This window comes from Hemitrygon akajei, chromosome 9 (assembly GCF_048418815.1).
Source record: "Hemitrygon akajei chromosome 9, sHemAka1.3, whole genome shotgun sequence".
NCBI lineage: Eukaryota > Metazoa > Chordata > Chondrichthyes > Myliobatiformes > Dasyatidae > Hemitrygon > Hemitrygon akajei.
Window position 1 is genome coordinate 25784643 of NC_133132.1, and position 23239 is coordinate 25807881.

General features: G+C 44.6%; 1 protein-coding gene across 1 annotated transcript in view; it reads right to left on the minus strand.

The window, feature by feature from the left end:
• Positions 1-13408: 13408 nt before the first annotated feature.
• The window catches only part of rsph14 (radial spoke head 14 homolog), a 760969-nt gene continuing 751138 nt past the window's right edge, over positions 13409-23239 (minus strand). Inside the window, exon 6 of the mRNA XM_073055680.1 lies at positions 13409-14204. Within this exon, the coding sequence (XP_072911781.1) occupies positions 13966-14204 (239 nt within the window). The 3' untranslated portion in view covers positions 13409-13965. The remainder of the gene's footprint in view (positions 14205-23239) is intronic.

The window sequence follows — 23239 nt, forward strand, 5'->3', positions numbered from 1 at the left end:
GATGTCTTGCTTTCACTTGTTGTGTTCATACCACTGTCCTTTTGCAAATTCTGTTCTATGTGTTCATTTATTTCATGTCCTTCTGCCAAGATCCTATCTGTTCGTCTTTGTTCTTGTTCTTGCTGTGTGGCCATAATTCACTGCATGTGCCTCATAATGGAGCCTTGGACTACATCCATGTGATCAGTGAGTCTTTGTACAAGTTTGAACTGAGTCTGTCTCAATTCAGAGAGCTCCTTCTGTTGACTGCGTATCATAGACAGGAACTCCTCCTGTTGGCTTGTGTTGAATTGGTGCCGTTGCTCTGACCTTGGGATTGAGTGGTATCCACATAATCCTTTTTATTGTTCCTCTTCAACTTTGGTGAAGATTGAGAAGATATTTTTGATTTCCAGTCTTTAACTGGAAGTCAATCAGCGACAAATTTTGAACCAAAGCTGCAAGGTGTGGAGGTACAGCTGGTGACTTCTTCACCATGATATCTCTGTTCAGTACTGGCATCGTGACTGTCATGCTGGTGTAACTGCTACGATGTCTATGGAAGTGGAATTCTAGTGCTTTGCCTGTATAACCTCCCTGGAGCTCTCATGGATGCTGTTACAAGTTTCTCGAGTTACATCAGGTAAGCAACTGAACCCCTCAAAGACATCTGTGTACTCTTTCATGCATGGTGTGGTCACCTTTGGTTTGTGAAGCCACTAGGAAAACTCCATCAGGTTAAGCTTTTCACATGCACTCAGACCCAATATTGGCTATATTCGCTTTTCTACAATTACTAGCTGTGTCTTTAGGTGCTGCCCCTTTTACTGAAATGTTCTCTCCAGTATAGCCTGTGACTTTTAACTGCACTGGTTAAATCTTGCTCTTAACTTTGACAGTCTTGTAATCATCCGTGGACAACAGATTCACCTGGGCTCTGGTGTCAAGCTTGAATAGAATTACTGTCTCATTCCCTGTCACTGCAGCAATACATTGTCTTACCAGCACCTGCAGTATGTACAGAATCCACAAAGACCTTCTCCATTTCCTCAGCAACCATGTGCACCTTTCTCTTGGTAGCCCCCACTTATAGCACTTTGCAAAATGATTCCTTTCCCCACAGTTATTGCAGAACTTTCCATATGCAGAACATGTCTTTGGAATGTGTCTTCCTCCACATCTGTTGCATTTACAGATTGAGCCTGCCTCTTTGCTACGCTGTTGCTTTGGGAAACACCTTGTGCTCTGCCCCTCTGTTTTCACAGCATGTACTGTTGTTTCTGCCTTGTGCAGCTCTTTCAGTTGTGCTCATGTGGTCTCCGCCAGTAAACTGCGTGGCTGCGGGAGGACTTAGGTAATCCATTGAGGGGACTTTTAGGCTCTCACCTCAACCTCTTGGTGAACTTCGAGACCGCGTACTCTCTTGCTGACAGCTTTTCTCCATCGGAACCTAGTGTCTCTTTCTTAGTCACTCACGGTATTCAGTTATGCTTCATATTTATACCTCACGCTGACTTCAGACACCATGTTATATTTGTTCTTTAACAAAGACAAACTTGCCTGGGTAAGAACGCAGGAACTATTCTATTTATAGATTTACAAAATGTCTTCAGCTCGACCACATTTTACTCAGGATGGGACCTTGGCATGAGTCCCCAACCAAGAACTTACTATAGGGATACAATTGAGAGCATCCTGACTGGCTGCATCACTGCCTGGTATGGGAACTGTACTTCCCTCAATCGCAGGACCCTGTAGAGAGTGGTGCAGACAGCCCAGCGCATCTATAGATGTGAACTTCCAGACATTTGCAAAGACAGGTGTGTAAAAAGGGCCCGAAGGATCACTGGGGACCTGAGTCACCCCAGCCACAAACTGTTCCAGCTGCTACCATCTGGGAAATGGTACTGCAGTATAAAAGGCAGGACAAACAGGCTCTGAAACAGCTTCTTCCACCAGACTGATTAATCAGAATCAGAAACAGAATCACGTTGATTATCACCAGCATGTGATGTGAAATTTGTTACCTTAGCAGTAGCAGTTCAATGCAATTCATAACATAGAAGAAGAAGAAGAAGAAGAAGAAGAAGAAGAAGAAGAAGAAGAAGAAGAAGAAGAAGAAGAAGGAAAATCAATCAATTACAGCGTGTGTATATTGAACAGATTAAAAATTGTGCAAAAACCAGAAATAATATATATTTAAAAAGTGAGGTAGCGTTCATGGTTTCAATGTCCATTTAGGAATCGGATGGCAGAGGGGAAGAAACTGTTCCTGATCAACACGTACAAACAAGCTGGATCAACTCAGCAGGTCGGGCAGCATCTGTTGAAATGAGCCGTCAACGTTTCGGGCTGAGACCCTTCGTCAGGATTGAAGAAGGAGGGGGCAGGGCCCCCATAAAGAAGGTGGGGGGAGGGTGGAAGGTGCCAGGTGGAAAACCAATCAGATCAAGGGGTGGGGGAAGGGAGAGGGAGTGAATTACCAGAAGTTGGAGGATTCGATGTTCATGCCAAGAGGCTGGAGGCTACCCAGACAGTATATGAGGTGTTGCTACTCCAACCTGAGTTTAGCCTCATCATGACAGTAGAGGAGGCCATGTATGGACATATCCGAATGGGAATGTGAAGCAGAGTTGAAGTGGGTGGCAACTGGGAGATCCTGTCTGCTGTGATGGACAGAGCGGAGGTGCTCGACGAAGCGGTCCCCCAATCTGCGTCAAGTCTCGTCAATGTAGAGGAGCCCACACCGGGAGCACCGGATGCAATAGATGACCCCAACAGACTCACAAGTGAAGTGTTGCCTCACCTGGAAGGACTGTTTGGGGCCCTGAATGAGTGGAGTGAGATAGGAGGTGTAGGGACAGGTGTAGCACTTATGCTTGCAGGGAAGAGTACCAGGTGGGAGATCTGTGGGGAGTGACATGTGGACCAGGCAGTCATGGAGGGAACGATCCCTGCGAAAAGCAGAGAGGGGTAGAGAGGGAAAGTTGAGCTTAGTGGTGGGGTCCTGTTGAAGGTGGCGGAAGTTGCAGAGGATAATATGCTGGATCCAGAGGCTGGTGGGGTGGTAGGTGAGGACAAGAGGAACTCGGTCCTTGTAGTGGTGACGGGAGGATGGGGTGAGGGCTGAAGTGCGGGAAATAGAGGAGATGCGGGTGAGGGCGTCATTGATGACGGCAGAAGGGAAACCATGATTCTTAAAGAAAGAGGACGTTTGAGATGTCCTGGAATGGAAAACCTCATCCTGAGAGCAGATGCGGTGGAGATGGAGGAACTGGGAATAAGCCGTTCCTGAATTGCTGAGTGTGTGCCTACAGGCTTCTGTACCTCCTACCTGATGGTAACCATTTGAAAAGGGCATGCCCTGGGTGCTGGAGGTTCTTAATAATGGATGCTGCTTTTCTGAGATACCGTTCCTTGAGGATTAACTGGGTATTTTGTAGGCTAATACCGAGGATGGAGCCGACTAAATTTATGACCGTCTGCAGCCTCTTTCAGTAGCTCCACCCAACCCAGACCGTGATGCAGCCTGTCAGAATGCTCTCCACGATACATCTATAGAAGTTTTTGAGTGTATTTATTGACATACCAAATCTCTTCAAACTTCTAATGAAGTATAGTTGCTGCCTTGCTGGTACAATTGTATTTCTATGTTATATTAACACTGTCTACATTAACGTAAGATGGTGTAACCCCGGGCGTGTGAGTACAAAGATCTCCGTTTGTGAAAGAGATATTGAGCTGATCACCCTGAGTATGAGGCCATATTATCTGCCGCGAGAATTCGCAAACGTCATTGTGGTGAATGTGTATGTCCCGCCGCGTGCCGATGCAACGGTAGCGTGTGACATCATCAACTCCGCTGTTGCTAGACTTCAGACACAGCACCCTGAGGCACTGGTGTTAATTACACGGGACTTCAACCATGTGACTTTGGACACGACACTACCTGCTTTCTCCCAGTATGTGGATTGTTACACCAGGGGTAATAGGACTATTGACCTACTGTATGCAAACGTAGAGGATGCATACAGTGCATTCCCGCTGCCTGCACTGGGGAAAGCTGATCACAACCTGGTTTCGTTACAGCCCAGATATAAATCAATTGTGATGAGGCATCCCACTACTACACGCTCTTTTAGAAAGTGGACTCCTGAAGCTGAACAGGCCCTGAGAGACTGCTTTGGTACTACTAACTGGAATGAACTGCAAGGGGGGCTTTGTAGGGGCGTTGGGGAGGTCACTGAATGCACAATGGACTATATTCACTTTTGTGTGGATGTCGTTGTTCCTGTTAGAACTGTTCGCTGCTATCCCAATAATAAGCCCTGGATCACTAGTCACATCAAAGGCCTCCTAAATCAGAAGAAGAGGGCCTTTAAAGATGGTGATCGGTTGGAGCTTAAAAGAGTTCAGAAGGAACTCAGAGTACAGATAAGGGGGGCAAAGGAGCAGTATAGGAGGAAGCTAGAACAAAAGCTGCAGAAAAAAAGCATGAAGGAGGTGTGGAATGGGATGAAGATCATCACCGGATGCGGTGCAAAGCGGGGGGCAAACATAAGTGGAGATGTGGAGAAAGCGAACCAGCTGAACAACTTCTTCAATAGGTTCAACAGTACAATCTCATCCTCACCGCAGAACTCCACACCAGGCTTGTCTTTCTACTCGTCCTCCCTCTTACTTCCCTCACAGGAAAATAGCCACTCACAGGAGACCTTGCCCACGCCCAGGATTACGGCTGCACAGGTGGAAGGTCAACTGAGGAAGATCTGTACCAGCAAGGCGGCTGGACCGGATGGTGTATCCCCACGATTACTGAGGGCCTGTGCGACTGAGCTGGGAGAACCACTGCAGCGCATCTTCAACATGAGCCTGGAGCAGAGAAGAGTACCCAGACAGTGGAAAACATCCTGTATTGTCCCGGTACCGAAGAAACCACAACCAAAGGAGTTGAATGACTTCAGACCTGTTGCCTTGACGTCGCACGTGATGAAGACCATGGAGCGGCTGATAATACAGAATCTGAGGCCACAAACCAGGCACGCCCGGGATCCTCTTCAGTTTGCGTATAAGGAGAAGGTGGGAGTGGAGGATGCTATCACGTATTTGCTGCACAAATCCCTCTCTCACCTGGATGGGGTCAGTGGTGCTGTGAGGATTACATTCCTGGACTTCTCTAGTGCCTTTAACACCATCCAGCCCAAGATCTTAAGACACAAACTAACGGAGATGGGAGTAGACTCTCATATGGTGGATTGGATAGTGGACTACTTGACAGATAGACCTCAGTATGTGCGGTTGGGAGACTGTAGGTCTGACACGGTGGTCAGCAGCACAGGAGCGCCGCAGGGGACCGTGCTCTCTCCGGTCCTGTTCACCCTGTACACATCAGACTTCCAATATAACTCGGAGTCCTGTCATGTGCAGAAGTTCGCTGATGACACGGCCATAGTGGGGTGTGTCAGGAATGGACAGGAGGAAGAGTATAGGAAACTGATACAGGACTTTGTGATATGGTGCAACTCAAACTACCTGCGTCTCAATATCACCAAGACCAAGGAGATGGTGGTGGACTTTAGGAGATCTAGGCCTCATATGGAGCCAGTGATCATTAATGGAGAATGTGTGGAGCAGGTTAAGACCTACAAGTATCTGGGAGTACAGTTAGACGAGAAGCTAGACTGGACTGCCAACACAGATGCCTTGTGCAGGAAGGCACAGAGTCGACTGTACTTCCTTAGAAGGTTGGTGTCATTCAATGTTTGTAGTGGGATGCTGAAGATGTTCTATAGGTCAGTTGTGGAGAGCGCCCTCTTCTTTGTGGTGGCGTGTTGGGGAGGCAGCATTAAGAAGAGAGACACCTCACGTCTTAATAAGCTGGTAAGGAAGGCGGGCTCTGTCGTGGGCAAAGTACTGGAGAGTATAACATCGGTAGCAGAGCGAAGGGCGCTGAGTAGGCTACGGTCAATTATGGAAAACCCTGAACATCCTCTACATAGCACCATCCAGAGACAGAGAAGCAGTTTCAGCGACAGGTTGCTATCGATGCAATGCTCCTCAGACAGGATGAAGAGATCAATACTCCCCAATGCCATTCGGCTTTACAATTCAACCGCCAGGAGTAAGATATGTTAAAGTGCCGGGGTTAGGACTCAATGTATTTAAGTAAACTACTTAAGAACTTTTTAAAAGCTATTATTAATGCTTTTTGAGAGAGTGTTTTTAGATGCCGATCATATTTTTACTGAGTTAAGTATTGTATGTAATTAGTTTTGCTACAATAAGTGTATGGGACATTGGAAAAAATGTTGAATTTCCCCATGGGGATGAATAAACTATCTATCTATCTATCTATTGACTGTCCTGTTGTACGTACTATTTACTACAAATTACTATAAATTGCACGTTTCACATTTAGATGGAGATGTAACATAAACATTTTTACTCCTCATGTATGTGAAGGCTGTAAGAAATAAAGTTAATTCAATTCAGTTCCACTCGATTCAATTCTAGCCTGGTGTGTGTGTGTGTGTGTGTGTGTGTGTGTGTGTGTGTGTGTGTGTGTGTGTGTGTGTGTGTGTGTGTGTGTGTGTGTGTGTGTGTGTGTGTGTGTGTGTGTCTCCTAGTCACCAACATCACCTCTGGTTCCAGGTGAACCGCACATTGCACACTGGGAATTGTAGTTCTTTATTAAGTATAATGAATGGTTTTGCCAAGTGTAACTTGTCTGTTTGCATTTGACTGGTTTCACTCTCTTCTCGCTACAACCATTGGATGGGAGGTGCAGGAGTCTTGGGTCCCATGCCACCAGGTTTGAGAGCAATTGTTGGCCTGCAGCACTCATCTCCTGGACTGGTTTCACTTGCCTCAGCACTGAACTGTCTCCGTGGCTGTGGGCTCCAATTCAGGGACTCTGCGGTTCATGTTCTGTGTGTTATTTGTTTACTTTTTTACTGTTTGCACAATTTGTTCTGTTTGGGTGTTTGATGTGTGGAGTTCTTTAACGAGTTCTATTGTGTTTCTTTGTTTTGTGGCTGCCTGCAAGAAGGTTAATCTTAAGGTTGTATACAGTATACATACTTCGATAATAAATGTGCTTTGAACTAAGAATAGAAAAGTACAACTGAAACATTCAGGCTTAAGCATTGGTATTAAGACATGTTGGTTAGGTACTTCATTCGGTTTGAGACGAGTGTTTTGTCATGTACACTGGGTTGCAATGCAATTCCTTATTTGCGTGACGCCCACAGAGGTAAACAGTATGCATGGTGATAATAAATCTGAATAAATTTGTGGATTTATGGAACCAGATGCATTTTACGATTTTGACTTTAAGGGAATTAAAATCTGACATTGTTGGGTAGCTGATCAGTTTACACAAGGGACAGTAATAAACGGTGCTGGCTGAAGTCAGACAAAAAGAAATGCTGAAGTGACAACAGAGACCAGGAGAGTGAACAGTATGAGAGCACGCCACAGGGAAGTGGGTGTGAAAGAGGTGACTGGTTTAGAAGTCTGATAGCAGTGGAGAAGAAGAACTGATCAGAAGTGTAGATGTTTTTCAAGCTTCTGAGACTAGAAAAGTGACTGAGGTGTTGTGGCCTGGAAAGATTGTGAAAGTAGTTGCAACTCCCAATTGAAATCCAGAAAGGAACAGGGGAGGGAAATGTATAGAGTGTTGAGTAGAGAGCAGCAGAGTGAAACCTATTGGAAAGGATAGCATAGCATAGGAATGATGGGCTGAATAGCCTCCCCATTCTGCATACTCTGCACAACGTGGCTTTTAAGTGTAATAAATTAAAGGCAAGCATGAAAAGGCTTAAGGAAGGGCTTAACTAACATGGCAGTCAGCCAAGCAATTATAGCAACCATTGGGTGGATTATGTACCAAATAAAAATAAGCTGGCTTTGCTGATCTTGGGCTTGGCTGATAGCTGAAGTGATTACAGGGTGCTCACATGAATGGGACGTGGAGATTTTTTATCGCAGAATTTACAATTTAAGGGAAAGCATTCCAAAATTAGATTTTGTGGGCGGTGAGGATTCTTGTATCAACTGCGCCTCTTGTAAACTGATTAGTTGCCTGATCACGTCAAATTTAAGTCCCCTTAAAGAAGAAAGTGAATAAAAATCTGGCTGATTCCATAAATCCACAAATCTTACATCTTATTCTGATGAGGCTGACGGATGACTGTAATTCCCCAGAGAAGACTAAAATGTTGTGGTTTTGTGCAAATTGCAGATTATGCTCTATTAATCCACATCCTGGGTCATTATTATGAAGAGCAGTTTTAATCATTCTAGATTCCCTCTCTGGTTCTCTCCATCTCTCTGTCTCTCCCATCACACACTAAATCTATATTGAAAGCCAGCTCTAAAAGGAGAAAGAGAAAGTGAGAGAGACAGACTGAGACAGAGAGACAGAGAGAGACAAACTGTGAGAGAGAGAGAGAGAGAGACAGAGAGACAGAGACAGAGAGACAGAGAGACAGACAGAGTCCGAGACAGAGACATGCAGCAACAGGACTGAGACAGACCGTAGGGAAGCTGCAGAGGCAGTTTGAAAAGGGCATGTGTGTCATCGGATGGGTTAGTAGTAAGTGATCGGGGAAATTGCTGGGCTTTGTGTAGCACATGCCGGGGTCTCAAGGTGTCTGCCTTGGTGGGACAGTCAGTAGGTGTGTCAGGGAGTGAAGCAGCTCACTTCCACCCTCTGAGTGCAGCACAATGTCCCAGTCTCTCCCCTGTCCTTGAAGAATGAGGACTGAGGGTTGAGGAGAAACAGCAGCTGGTTGACAGCAGGAAACATCAGGGATAACATCATAGAAACATCATAGAAATATAAAGACTGCCTAAGTGGTTGACGCTACAAGAACAAACATTCCTGCTGACTGTTACAAATGATCACAACTTCCAAAAAGTAATCACCCCCAAATCAGCCACAAGTTTTGAAGGTTGTCCTGCAGCTTATGTGGGGTCTCCGCCCTCAGGCTTCACATTCAGCTTCATCAACAAAGCCACACCCTGGCTGGCATCCCCACAACAGAAATAGCTAACACAAAGGGCCAGAACTTTAAGGGTACTGGAGGAAAATATATGGGTGGTGTCAGAGCTGGGTTTTTGCACAGTGGAACGGCCTGCCAGGGGTGGTGTTAGAAATAAATACTTTAGGGACATTTAAGAAACTCTTAGGTAGGCATGGATGCTAGAAAGATGGAGGGCTATGTAGGAGGGAAAGTTTAGATTGATCGTAGAGTAGATCAAAAGGTTGGCAGAGCATTGTGGATTTGAATGGAATGTTCTAACACAGACCCTGATACCTGAAAACAAGAAGCTCAGACAGGAACATTGCCGTAAAAGTCCAATAACTGCTTGGAGTATTATGAGCAGTTTTGGGCCCCTTATTTAAAAAGGATGTGCTGACACTGGAGAGGTTCATGCCAATGATTCTGGGAAAGAAAGGGTTAACATATGAGGGCCATTTGATGCTCTGAGCCTGCATTCATTGGAATTTAGAAGAATGAGACCTATACAATTTTGAAGCCTATTGAATATTGAAAGGCTTGAGCAGATGTGGAGAGGATGCTTCCTATAGTGGGGGAGTCTACGACCAGAGGGCACAGTCTCAGAATACAACAGAGAATAGGAGAAATTTCTTTAGCCAGAGGTGGTATATTTGTGAAATTCTTTGCCACAGATGGCTGTGGATTGGGTATATCTAAAGTGGTCATTGATAGTTCTTGATTAGTAAGGGTATTAAAGGTTATGGAGAGAAGGCAGGGGAATGGGGTTGAGAGGGATAATAAAACAGCCATAATACAATGTCAGAGCAGACTCAAAGGGCTGAATGTCTAATTCTGCTCCTTTGCTTTATGGTTTTATGGTCCTAGGTCTGAACAAATGGACTCGACAATTTGTCAGTGTGGGAGAAGAGGAGACCAGGCTAACCAATGATCACACTGAGTCAAGGGTGTTGGTTTGGAGATGTGGTGACAGGTTGGATAAACAAATAAACCTCAGGCTGGAAGTTCTGTTTCTATTTATTGCTGCAAGTCTATCAAAGAATGCAAAAAGTGATGAAGAATGGAATTAGACTAATCTGGGGAGAAGAGAAAAGAGGAGCAAATTGCCTGTTCCTAAATTGCAAAGTTCTAAAGATCTAAAAGATCTTGAAAATCTGGGTTTACATTCATAAAGACATAGAAGTGCAAAATTGCCACTGTTCATTACTAATAGTTTACAGATATAATCCTATGTTAAAATTACCCTGGCTGCATTTTCCTAATCTGTTTCCAATGGTAGGGAGTTTATCTATAATTTTATCGAGCCTCTTAACCACTGGTCCCATTCCTACTCAAACCCCCTGTAGACTCTTATGCAGGATATAGTGTCATCAAAAAGCCAAACCTGGCAGATAATATACCATACCAAAGAAGGCTCTTCTCCACACATCCACTCCTGATTCCTTGCTAGATAGCAACTCTGCACAGGCAGACCTGGTTGTCAGAGTCACCTCAGCAGATGGTGGCCTTGAGTTACTCTGCAGTATTCCATCAGGAATGGTGGCACAGTGCATCAATTACCAGATATGTCAACCAGAAGTTGGAAGGCCTGGTTCACTTGGCGAAGAATGGGCATTGACCTTAACTACCCTTTCAAATGATTCTCAAATTAGAATAAAATACAAGTAAAAACGAACTATTCAGCACCAGAACTAGCAGCATTTCATATACAAGAAAGAACTTCCAGACTTGATACTGCAACAATAAACATCTGCTGGAGGAAATCAACAGACCAGTCAGCATCAATGGAGGGGAAAAACAACGTTTTGGGCTGAAGCCCTTCATCAGGACTGCTGGAGAAACTTGGGGGGGGGGGGCTGAATTGCATCTGTGGGGGTGGAAAAGAACTAGCTTTCGGGTTGGAACTCTGCATCAAGGATCAAGTGTGGAGCGGGGAGAGATATAAAGAGGAGAGGGACAAGGTTTGGCCCTGAGTTGATTGGTGGATTGAGGAAGGGTGAGAGAGGACCAGTGCTTATCCTGCATGGTTTCTCCATAGCAAAGGGTATACTCATGCCTGGACTGGGAAAACCAGTCATATAACATAGATCATTACAGCACAGTACAAGCCCTTCAGCCCATGATGTTGCACTGACCTTTTAACCTACTCTAAGATCAATTCAACCCTTCCCACCTACATTGCCCTACAATTCTCCAATCATCTCCAAGATGGCGGCGCGACACAGCTTGCAGCGGCCACTCCAGAGCTGATTATCTGTTATTTATGAAGCGGGGTGCCGTGCACAATCATAATCAGATGAAAAACGGACGTGGGAGCACAGAGGAACATCTGAAAATCTCCAGGAAGACCTTCTTTGTTGCTGCTGCTGCTGTGAGGTCCGGGTCTTTGCTGGGAAGAACAGGCCCACAGTCCTTGGGGTCGCGTTGCCGATGGCCGTTGGCAGGGCCGTCTTAATACGCTCGGCAGAGGATGGTGCTCGGAGAAGCTGTGCCGGAGGGGATGGTCGGATGCTTGGAGGTTCGACGGACTCGGAGTCCGCTGCGGTCTGGTCGCTTTCATTGTGTGCTGCGTCTGCGAGGCTGAGTACGGCGGCGCCCCGTGGAAGTCCATAGCGGGGATATTCCCTTCTGTCGCCGGCGTGGGATGACGAGTCTATTGGGACCCTGAGGACCTCTGGAAACTGTGTGGTGGTTTCTTTCGAACTTATAGTCTTTTAACATCTTTGGACTATTTTTACTGTGCCCATGGTTTTTTTTTATTTTATCAATTATGCTATTGTTTGCACTGTTGTAACTATATGTTGTAACTATGTGGTTTTGTGCAGGTCTTGTAGCTTTAGTTTTTGGTCTTGTTTGTTTGGTGGATTTGGAGCTCCTTTCTGGGGAACGCGCTAAGATGGTAGCGCGATATTAATACGCAGCAGCCTCTCCAGACACTGGATTGGGGATTGCCAAACGTTAAGTGGATTTTCTGGTGTAGTCTGTTTTGTCATTTGTTTTTGTGATATCATTCTGGAGGAACGTTGTCTGATTTTTTTAACTGCATTGCATTTGTGGTTTCTAAATGACAATAAACTGAATCTGAATCAATGTCCTGAATGTTCCTGCCTCTACCACCACCCTGGCATGCTGTCCCATGCACTCACCACTCTCTGTGTAAAAAACTTACCTCTGACATCCTCCTAAATGCCCCTCCGATCACCTTAAAATGATGCAATTTCTAGTCATTTCTGCTCTGGGAAAAAAATTCTGGCAAACGTCTATACCTCATATCATCTTGTAAACCTCTATCAAGTTACCTATCTTTGCTCCAAAAAGAAAAGCCGTAGCTCACTCAATCTACCCTCATAAGACATGCTCCCTAATCGAGGCAGTATCCTACTAAATCCCCTCTGCACCCCCTCTAAGGCTTCAACATCCTTCCTATAATGAGGCAACCAGAAATGAACACAATATTCCAAGAGTGGTCTCACCAGAGCTTTATGGAGTTACAACATTACCTCACGGCTCTTGAACTCAATCCCCCGACTACTGAAGGCCAACACACCGTACGCCTTCTTAACTACCTTAACAACGTGTGGCAACTCTGGAGGATTTATGGATGTGGAGTCCAAAATCCCTCTGTCTCACCACACTGCTAACCCTTCCATTAACCTGTATCCTGCCTTCTATGCTCTCAACTAAGCCTGGAACAGCAATGCTACATCGCAATGCTACAAAGACATGCTACATCGCACACACTATTCCTAAAGGGAGTTACAGGGAGTTGAACCAAGAGTTCTTTACTAATTGCTAATTACACTCCCTGGGATTCAAGAAGTCCTCTTTGGACTCGACACCAAATTCTACATTGACACTGGAATACCTTTGCTTCTCTACAACAGCTAGTTTTTTACCCATTTCTCTCCTTCCTCCTCAGAGCCTTGATTGTTGTAGATTCATGCATACAAGCCAGCTGCCTTTGAACCCCCTCCTGTGATGAGGTAACTGGGAGCTCCACAAAGCCAAGTTCAATCTCTTCCGGCCATTGTCAATGCCAGGCTGAAGGGCTTGATTCCATCTTGCAAAACTCTATGATTTTTTTTTTACCTAGGCAGCTGTCCAGGGATGTAATTCCCTACTCTTTTAGCTTACCTGGGGTTGGCTGACTCCAAGAGCTCCTGGTACAGGTGATTTGGTACTAACTTGTGCATGCATTTGGCCGGTTCAGTAATATTCATTGTGCCGGAATGATTAACACAAAGACAATCTGCTTTTTGTGTTGAGCTTGTGAATCAGTAAATGATTTAACCTAAATACAGTTTGTCAGCAAATAAACTCTATAAATAAAGTCCACATTAATTTGATTGACACAATGATGATAACACAATTAAGAAAATTACACACTTAAGGCTGTACAAATGCTGAGTGATATTTGCAGTTTATTTCCACTATACTCAAGCTATTGAACACCAAAGCACTACACAGAACAGAGATACTGATAGTCACTGATTACTAGAGCGCAGGGGCCAGAGCCTCAGCAAGAGAAAGAAGGGGTGGGGGTGGGGGCAGAAGAAGGAGTAAGAGAGCATGCAGGGAGAGGCATAATGGGACGTGGAAATGATAATTTGAGAAGAATTAGCAAAATTTTGAGGATAATGAGATCTCAATTTTAAAGTAGAACATTCAAATTTGACACATTTGATATTTGGTAATGGAAAAAAATTAACTTGATGACAAACGAGGTAAAGCTGGTAGCTACTGATTGTCAAAATTTAAAACGAGACCAAAGGATGCTCAATGGGGCTGCAGGCAATATGGGATGGTAAGATGGAGAGTGGGGTGTGTCCAGGGCAGAAACCAACATAAAGGAAGGCAAAACATGTGAACCAAATTGAAAATGCAAGATGGGACTGAAGTGTCGAAGAAAAACAATGTGAGTTTTTTGGGTCTCGGAGATGTGCGAAGCATTAGTTTGTGTCAGCTATGGTTTCCAAGTGATGACATCAATAGCGATCTTAACAGCCCTTCTGATGGCCTCGCTGGGGTCCTGCGCCATGCGCTCAAAGAGCGGCAGGTGGTCCAGCAGTATCTTTCTGCCCTCGGGGGTTTCAGACATGGTGGTGATGGTTTTGATGACGTTCAGCCGGACCATGCTTACTGGGTCGTTCAGCAGGATGAGCAAAGGGGGGATGATGTCAGCCTCCAGTGCTTTATACTTCCCTGTTGAAACACAACACAAGCAGATCAGATTAGCTCATTGTCAAACACACCAGGGTGCAATGAAATTCCTTGATTGTCCGAAGCCAGAGAATATATTGGTTTATTATTGTCACAATTACCGAGGTACAGTGAAAACCTTTCTTTTGCACACCATCTATACCGATTTGCATTGAGGTCGTACAAGGGAAAACAATAACAGAATGCAGAATAGAGTGCTATAATTACAGAAAAAGTGCAGTGCAGGCAGACAGCGAGGTACAAGGCCATAATGAGTTAGACTGTTAGGTCAGAAGTTCATTTTATCATTGAACAGATTAGATTATTTCCCAAAGTTATTTCCCACGGTAGGGGAATCTAGGACAAGACTTCAAGATTGAAGAACATCCATTTAGAACAGAGATGTGGAGAAATTACTTTAGTCAGAGGGTGGTAAATCTGTGGAATTTGTTGCCATGAGCGGCTGTGGAGGCCAAGTCATTGGGTGCATTTAAGACAGAGATAGATAGGACATCAAAGGCATGGTTCTTAATTAGCCAGGGCATCAAAGGGTATGGGGAGAAGGCAGGGGAGTGGGGATGACTGCAAGAATTAGAAGCATAGAAACATAGAAAACCTACAGCACAATACAGTTCCTTCGGCCCACAAAGTTGTGCCGAACATGTCCCACCTTAGAAATTACTAGGCTTACCCTCTATTTTTCTAAGCTCCATGTACCTATCCAAAAGTCCCTATCGTATCCACTTCCACCACCGTTGCTGGCAGCCCATTCCACGCACTCACCATTCTCTGTGTAAAAAACTTACCCCTGACATCTCCTCTGTACCTACTCCCCAGCACCTTAAACCTGTGTCCTCTCATCGCAACCATTTCAGACCTGGGAAAAAGCTTCTGACTATCCACACGATCAAAGCCTCTCATCCTCCGTCACTCCAAAGAGAAAAGACCGAGTTCACTCAACCTGTTTTCATAAGGCATGCCCCCCCAATCTAGGCAACATCCTTGTAAATCTCTTTCTATGCCTTCCACATCCTTCCTGTAGTAAGGAGACCAGAACTGAGCACAGTACTCCAAGTGGGGTCTGACCAGGGTCCTATCTAGCTGCAACATTACCTCTCGGCTCCTAAATTCAATTCCACGATTGATGAAGGCCAATACACCATACGCCTTCTTAACCACAGAGCCAAACTATGCACTCGGACCCCAAGATCACTCTGATCCTCCACACTGCCAAGAGTCTTACCATTAATACAATATTCTGCCATCATATTTAACCTACCAAACTGAACCACTTCACACTTGTTTGAACTCCATCTGCCAATTCTCAGCCCAGTTTTGCATCCTATCAATATCCCACTGTAACCTTTAACAGCCCTAATTGGATCAGCCCATGATTGAATGGCAGAACAGACTCACTGGGTTGAATGGCCTACTTCTGCTCCTATATCTTATGGTCTTACTCAAGTGGGATAAAAACAAACCTTTGCCCTCTGCCCCATGGAAGAGGGAAAAGAGGGAATTTCCTAGGGTAGGATGGATTTTTGATTATGCTGGCTGCTTTAACGAGGCAGTAAGAAGTGCAGACGGTGTCCATGGAGGGGACTTTGGTTTCCACGAAGTGCTGAACTGTGTTCACAACTCAGCGGTTTCTTGCAGTCTCAAGCGGAACAGTTGCTGAACCAAGCTGGGATGGTTTCTATGGCGCATCGGTAAAAACTGGTGAGGGTCAAAGGAGACATGGCAAATTTCGTTTGTCTGAAAGTACTGAGTACAGGAGCTGAGTTGAATAGGATGTAGGTGAGGCGTAATTTGAAGCATTGTGTATGCAGTTTTGGTCACCCACCATGGGAAAGGTGTAAATGAGATTGAAAGTGTACAGAGAAAATTCACAAGGATGTTGCTGGGACTGTAGGACCTGAGCTGTAAGGAAAGAAAATAGGTTAGAACTTGATTCCCTAGAACATAGAAGACTGAAGGGACATTTGATGGAAGTATAAACAGTTTTGAGGGATATAGATAGGTTTTATACAAGCAGGCTTTACTCTATTGTGCAACTAGAGGTCATGGTTAAGGGTGAAAGGTGAAAAGTTTTAGGGGTTACATGAGGGGTAATGAGAGTGTGGAATGAGGGGCCAGCACAAATGATGATGCAATTTCAATTTCAACATTTAAGAGATGTTGGGGTATGTTCATACATGGGAGGGATACGGAGGGCTATGATCTGGGTGCAGGTTGATGGGACTAGGCAGTTTAAATAGCTTGACACAGACTGGATGGGCTGAAGGGCCTTTCTGGGCTGCAGTTTTTGATGAGGACTTGAGGAAGTAGAGGCTTTAGTGAGTTTTCTTGCCTGTGACATCAATGTGGATGGACTAGGACAGTCTATAGGTGACATTCATTCCTAGTGACATGAAACTCTCAATCCTCTCGATCTTAGCACTATGGGCTTAAACATGTGCATGTTCACGACCCTCTTCCCAGAAATCAAAAGCGTTCTTTTGTTTTGCCAACATTGAGGGACATTGTGTCACTAGGCTCTCGATCTCCTTCCTGTACTCTGACTCACTGTTATTTGAGAGATGGCCCTCTCTGTGGTATCAGCATCAAACTATAACAAGAGTGGAATATGGCCCCACAGTTATGAGGGTCCAAGGAGTGGAACAGGCTGACTATACAGCCTTTTGGGGCAACAGTATCAAGGATAATCATCTTCCAGTAATACGGCGGGGTCTTTGAATGCAGCAGCCCCTCGGGAGGCAATCAAAGGTGTTCTTGTCTTTTTATGATCACTAAACAATGCTGGACATGAAGAAGTTCAGGTACTGCAGGTCTATCCCATCGGTGAGCAGCTCGCTTGTGAAGGAGCTGGACAGTGTTACTACCTGCTACGGGAAGGCATCGGAGCCCGTGAGCAAAGGCGGTGTGCAGTCTAACTGCGAGTGATTGTCTTGGATGTTTCTCTTGCGATCACAAGACCTTGTCGAACATTGATCATGTAAAATGCTGCAAGTCTGTTTCCATTGTTTACTGGTGAGTCAGGCAGTGGGGGAGCTGGGTGGCCTCGGTTGTTGTGAGGGAAAGGCCTCAGCTGCAGGTACAGGGAGCTGGTGTAGCACAGCAGCTGGGTTGGGGCTGGCTCCTCCCGTCAGCACTGTTCTTCAGTATTCGATTGGTACAATGACATGCTGACTACTAAGAATTTATAACACCCATGCATCACCAATTTGCAGGATGTGTCACTCAGGGCTTGGGCTGTATTATATATTTCGAGTGTTACTATATTTTACTACCATTTTTAATGTGCTACATGTGCTTTGTGCTGTGTATGACTGTTGGTACTGTCCCAGAGGAACACTGCTTAGTTTGGCTGTATCCATGAGTATTCATGTATGGTTGAATGACAATTAAACATGAACTTGAACTTGATATAATGTCCTTTTAAGAGTTTGATAACAGCGGAAGAGAATCTGTCCAGTGTGAGAGAAATGAGAGTGACCCAGATGGGTGGGGTAGAGGGAATATTCCCGATAGGGTGAATCCAATGGGTTAGTAGTACAACCACTGGACAACCAGACGTGATATTAGATAGAGAAAGGGAAACAGGCTCCAACATAATTGAAGATGAAGCCAAGTCTAGTCAGAGGGCAAAGAAACTGAGTTGTAGGAAGGTACGATTCAAGACAGGATGAGGCATCTCAAAGTAAACACGAAAAGTCGAGAGAAAAGACTCAAGCTGATGAAATAATGACTGTTAAAGGAAAGTGAAATTGAAGAAACTGAAGCTGAGGTAATACATTCTTAGACAGTCAGGAAACCTCCAGAAAAGCTGGTGTAGGAGTGCTGTGTCAGTCCCAAAGGTGAGATATTTTACCTCCATTTACAAACAGATTGGAGGTCCTGTAATCACTTAATTCACTTGGATGCCATAAGGCGTTTGCCTGAAAACTGTCAGAACATAAGTGTGAACACAACTGTCGTTGTTACTGAGTATGTGTTGTGTTATTAATAATGAGTTTGATAAGTGTCAAAGATTTACAAAGTCATGAGGACATGCCTATTTTGGAGGGAGCAGAACATAATTCCCTGCTTTAAGACCATGCTTTATTGTATCAATACAGTTATGCTGCTGGCCATTTTATTTTCTGCTGATTTTCTTAACATGCAATCTATAGAACAAGTGTTCCATATATTGTAGAACTATGTTGCTGTTAGTTTGTATTCACAGTAACAACTAACTCATTGTGAGCCTACAGTGACAGGGTTACATCAAATCAAAAGAAAAATTTCAAAACCCGTCAACTATTCACTAAAAATTAAAAACCAAAATTGTGAGGCTGATAAAGTATTCATCTCCTTTGAAATTACTACACTAACTTTCCTCATTAGCGATATGCTGATTTACCTTACCAACTCACCCAATTTGTTAGAAAAATAGAAACATAGAAAACCTATAGCACAATACAGGCCCTTTGGCCCACAAAGTTGTGCCGAACATGTCCCTGCCTTAGAAATTACTAGGGTTACACATAGCCCTCTATTTTTCTAAGCTTCATGTACCTATCCAAAAGTCTCTTAAAGGACCCTATTGTATCCGCCTCCACCACCGTTGCCGGCAGCCCATTCCACTCACTCACCACTCTCTGCATAAAAAACTTACCCCTGACATCTCCTCTGTACCTGCTCCCCAGCACCTTAAACCTGTGCCCTCTTGTGGCTGCCATTTCAGCCCTGGGAAAAAGCCTCTGACTATCCACATGATCGATGCCTCTCATCATCTTATGTACCTCTATCAGGTCACTTCTCATTCTCTGTCGCTCCAAGGAGAAAAGGCCGAGTTCACTCAACCTGTTTACATAAGGCATGCTCCCCAATCCAGGCAACATTCTTGTAAATCTCTTCTGTACCCTTTCTATGGTTTCCATGACCTTCCTGTAGTGAGGCGACCAGAAATGAGCACAGCACTCCAAGTGGGGTCTGATCAGGGTCCTATATAGCTGCAACATTACCTCTCGGCTCCTAAATTCAATTCCATGATTGATGAAGGCCAATACACTGAATGCTTTCTTAACCACAGAGTCAACCTGCACAGCTGCTTTGAGTGCCCTATGGACTTGGACCCCAAGATCCCTCTGATCCTCCACACTGCCAAGAGACTTACCATTAATACTATATTCTGCCATCATATTTGACATAGCACAATGAACCACTTCACACTTATGGCAGATGGGTTGAACTCCATCTGCCATTTCTCAGCCCAGTTTTGCATCCTATCAATGTCCCTCTGTAACCTCTGACAGCCCTCCACATTATCCACAACACCCCTAACCTTTGTGTCATCAGAAAATTCTCTAACCCAACCCTCCACTTCTTCATTCAGGTCATTTATAAAATTCACGAAAAGTAGGGGTCCCAGAACAGATCCCTGAGGCACACCACTGGTCACCGACCTCCATGCAGAATATGACCCATCTACAACCACTCTTTGCCTTCTGCAGGCAAGCTGCCAGTTCTGGATCCACAAAGCAATGTCCCCTTGGGTCCTATGCCTCCTTACTTTCTCAATAAGCCTTGCATGGGGTATCTTATCAAATGCCTTGCTGAAATCCATATACACTACATTTACTGCTCTATCTTCATCAATGTGTTTAGTCGTATCCTCAAAAAATTCAATCAGGCTTGTAAGGCACAACCTGCCCTTGCCAAAGCCATGCTGACTATTCCTAATCATATTATACATCTCTAAATGTTCATAAATCCTGCCTCTCAGGATCTTCTCCATCAACTTACCAACCACTGAAGTAAGACTCACTGGTCTATAATTTCCTGGGCTATCTCTACTTCCTTTCTTCAATAAGGGAACAACATCCGCAACCGTCCAATCCTCCAGATCCTCTCCCATCCCCATTGATGATGCTAAGGTCATCATGAGAGGCTCAGCAATCTCCACCCTCGCCTCCCACAGTAGCCTGGGGTACATCTCATCCAGTCCTGGCGACTTATCCAACTTGATGCTTACCAAAAGCTCCAGCACATCCTCTTTCTTAATATCTACATGCTCAAGCTTTTCAGTCCGCTGCAAGTCATCACTACAATCACCAAGATCCTTTTCCATAGTGAATACTGAAGTAAAGTATTCATTAAGTACCTCTGCTATTTCCTCTGGTTCCATACACACTTTCCTAATATCACACTTGATAGGTCCTATTCTTTCTCATCTTATCCTCTTGCATTTCACATACTTTTAGAACGCCTTGGGGTTTTCCTTAATCCAGTCTGCCAAGCCCTTCTCACAGTCCCTACTGGTTCTCCTAATTTCATTCTTAAGCTCCTTCCTGCTAGCCTTATAATCTTCTAGATTCCTATCATTACCTTGTTTTTTGAACCTTTTGTAAGCTCTTCTTTTCTTCTTGACTAGATTTACAACAGCCTTGGTACACCATGGTTCCTGTACCCTACCATCCTTTCCATTTCTTATTGGAACGTACCTACTCAGAACCCCACGCAAATATCCTCTGAACATTTGCCACATTTCTTCCGTGCGTTTCCCTGAGAACATCTGTTTCCAACTTATGCTTCCGAGTTCCTGCCTGATAGCCTCATATTTCCCCTTACTCCAATTAAACGTTTCCCTAACTTGTCTGTTCCTATCCCTCTCCAATGCTATGGTAAAGGAGGTAGAATTGTGATCACTATCTCCAAAATGCTCTCCCACTGAGAGATCTGATACCTGACCAGGTTCATTTCCCAATACCAGATCAAGTACAGCCTCTCCTCTTGTAGGCTTATCTACATATTGTGTCAAGAAACCTTCCTGAACACACCTAACAAACTCCACCCCATCTAAACCCCTTGCTCTAGGGAGATGCCAATCGATATTTGGGAAATTAAAATCTCCAACCATGACAACTCTGTTATTATTACACCTTTCCAGGATCTGTTTCCCTATCTGCTCCTCGATATCCCTGTTACTATTAGGCGGCCTATAAAAAACACCCAGTAGAGTTTATTCACCCCTTCCTGCTCCTAACCACCATCCACAGTGACTCCATAGACGATCCCTCCATGATGTCCACCTTTTCTGCAGCCGTGACACTATCTCTGATCAAGAGTGCCATGCCCCCACCTCTTTTGCCTCCCTCCCTGTCCTTTCTGAAACATCTAAAACTGGCACTTGGAGTAACCAATCCTATCCCTGAGCCATCCAAGTCTCTGTAATGGCCACCACCTCATAGCTCCAAGTACTGATCCATACTCTAAGCTCATCCGCTTTGTTCACAACACTCCTTGTATTAAAATAGACACATCTCAAGCCTTCGGTCTGAGCGCGTCCCTTCTCTATCACCTGCCTTGTTGATGCAGAAAATTGGAGAATCACCTGTTTTCAGTGAATTCATAAGAATAAATACCCGCTCTCTCTGTAAGGTCCAACAGTATAGTAGATTTTCAACAGAACAAACCAAAATCAAGACAAAAGAGCATTCAAGACAAGCCAGGGAAATGATAATAGAGAATCACCAATCTGGGGAAGGGTACAAGACCAGCTCAAAGGCACTGAACATACATCAGAGCTCAGTGCAGTCCATCGTGAAACCACAGCCACACTGCCTAGATCAGGTTGCCCCTCTAGTCACCAGAGAAGAATGGCACTTGTAAGAGAAGCGACTGTGATGCCAACAGTCACTTACTGAGCTGCAGCTGGAGATAAGCCCTAATCCTAAGCCTAACCCTAATGCATGGTTCCACACTCCAAGGCCTTGCACAAAGAGGTACTTAAGGAAGAGGCCCTAGCTTATTCATACAAACTGTACAATGACCTTTGTAAAGATGTGGAAGAAGGTCTTGAGGTTGGAAGAGACTAAAGTGGAACTTCTTGGCCTCAACACTAAGTGGCACATGAGGCATAAATGTAATACTACACATCAACCAGGTAACACCATCACTACTGTAAAGTGTGGTGGAGGTAGTATCATGCTATGGGGATGGTTTTCAGCAGCAGGAACTGGGAATCTTGTCAGTATTGATGGGAAGATGAATGCTGCTAAATATAGAGACATGCTGGATTGCCTCTTGCCAGAAAACTTGAACTGGGGAGGAGGCTGGTCTTTCAGCAGGACAGCAACCCAAAGCACACTGCCAGAGCAACCATAAAGAAAATTGATGTCCTTGAGTGGCCCAGTCAGATTCCTGACGTTAACTCGACTGAACATCTTTGGCAAGACCTCAAGATTGCTGTCTAAAGCTGCTCCCTTAATAACCTGGCACAGCTTGAGCAATTTTGCTAGGAGGAATGAGCAAATTTTGCTCCATCACATTGTGCAGAGCTAAAAGAGACATACCCAAAAAAGACTGCTGGCTGTAATAACTGTGAGAGTTGGTTCAGCTAAGCGCTGAACGAAGCGGGATGAATACTTTTGAACTGCTGACTTTTCAGTTTTTGAATTTTTAGTTTTTCATACTTTACTATTTTCCCTGTTTTGGGTCTCTACTGCGAAAAAAGAAGCATGTGATTCACAAATAAAATTGACCAAGTCCCCAGTTTTAATAGATATTTATGTGAAAAAAGGGTTGAGGGCTGATAATTTTTCAAGGCACTATACCTCATTCTTGAAACATAGAAACATAGAAAACCTACAGCACAATACAGACCCTTTGTCCCACAAAGCTGGGTCGAATATGTCCCTACCTTAGAACTACCTAGGCTTTACCCATAACCCTTTATTATTTGAAGCTCCGTGTAGCCAACCAGGAGTCTCTTAAAAAACCCTATTGATTCCGTCACCACCATTGCCGCTGGCAGCCAATTCCACACACTCAACACTGTCTGCATAAAAAAAAACTGACCCCTGACATCTCCTCTCTACCTACTTCCAAGCACCTTAAAACTATGCCCTCTCATCTTAGCCATTTCAGCCCCGGGGAGAAACCTCCGACTATCCACACGATCAGTGCCTCTCATCATCTTATACACCTCTATCAGGTCACCTCTCATCCTCCATCATTCAACCTATTCTCATAAGGCATGCTCCCCAATCCAGGCA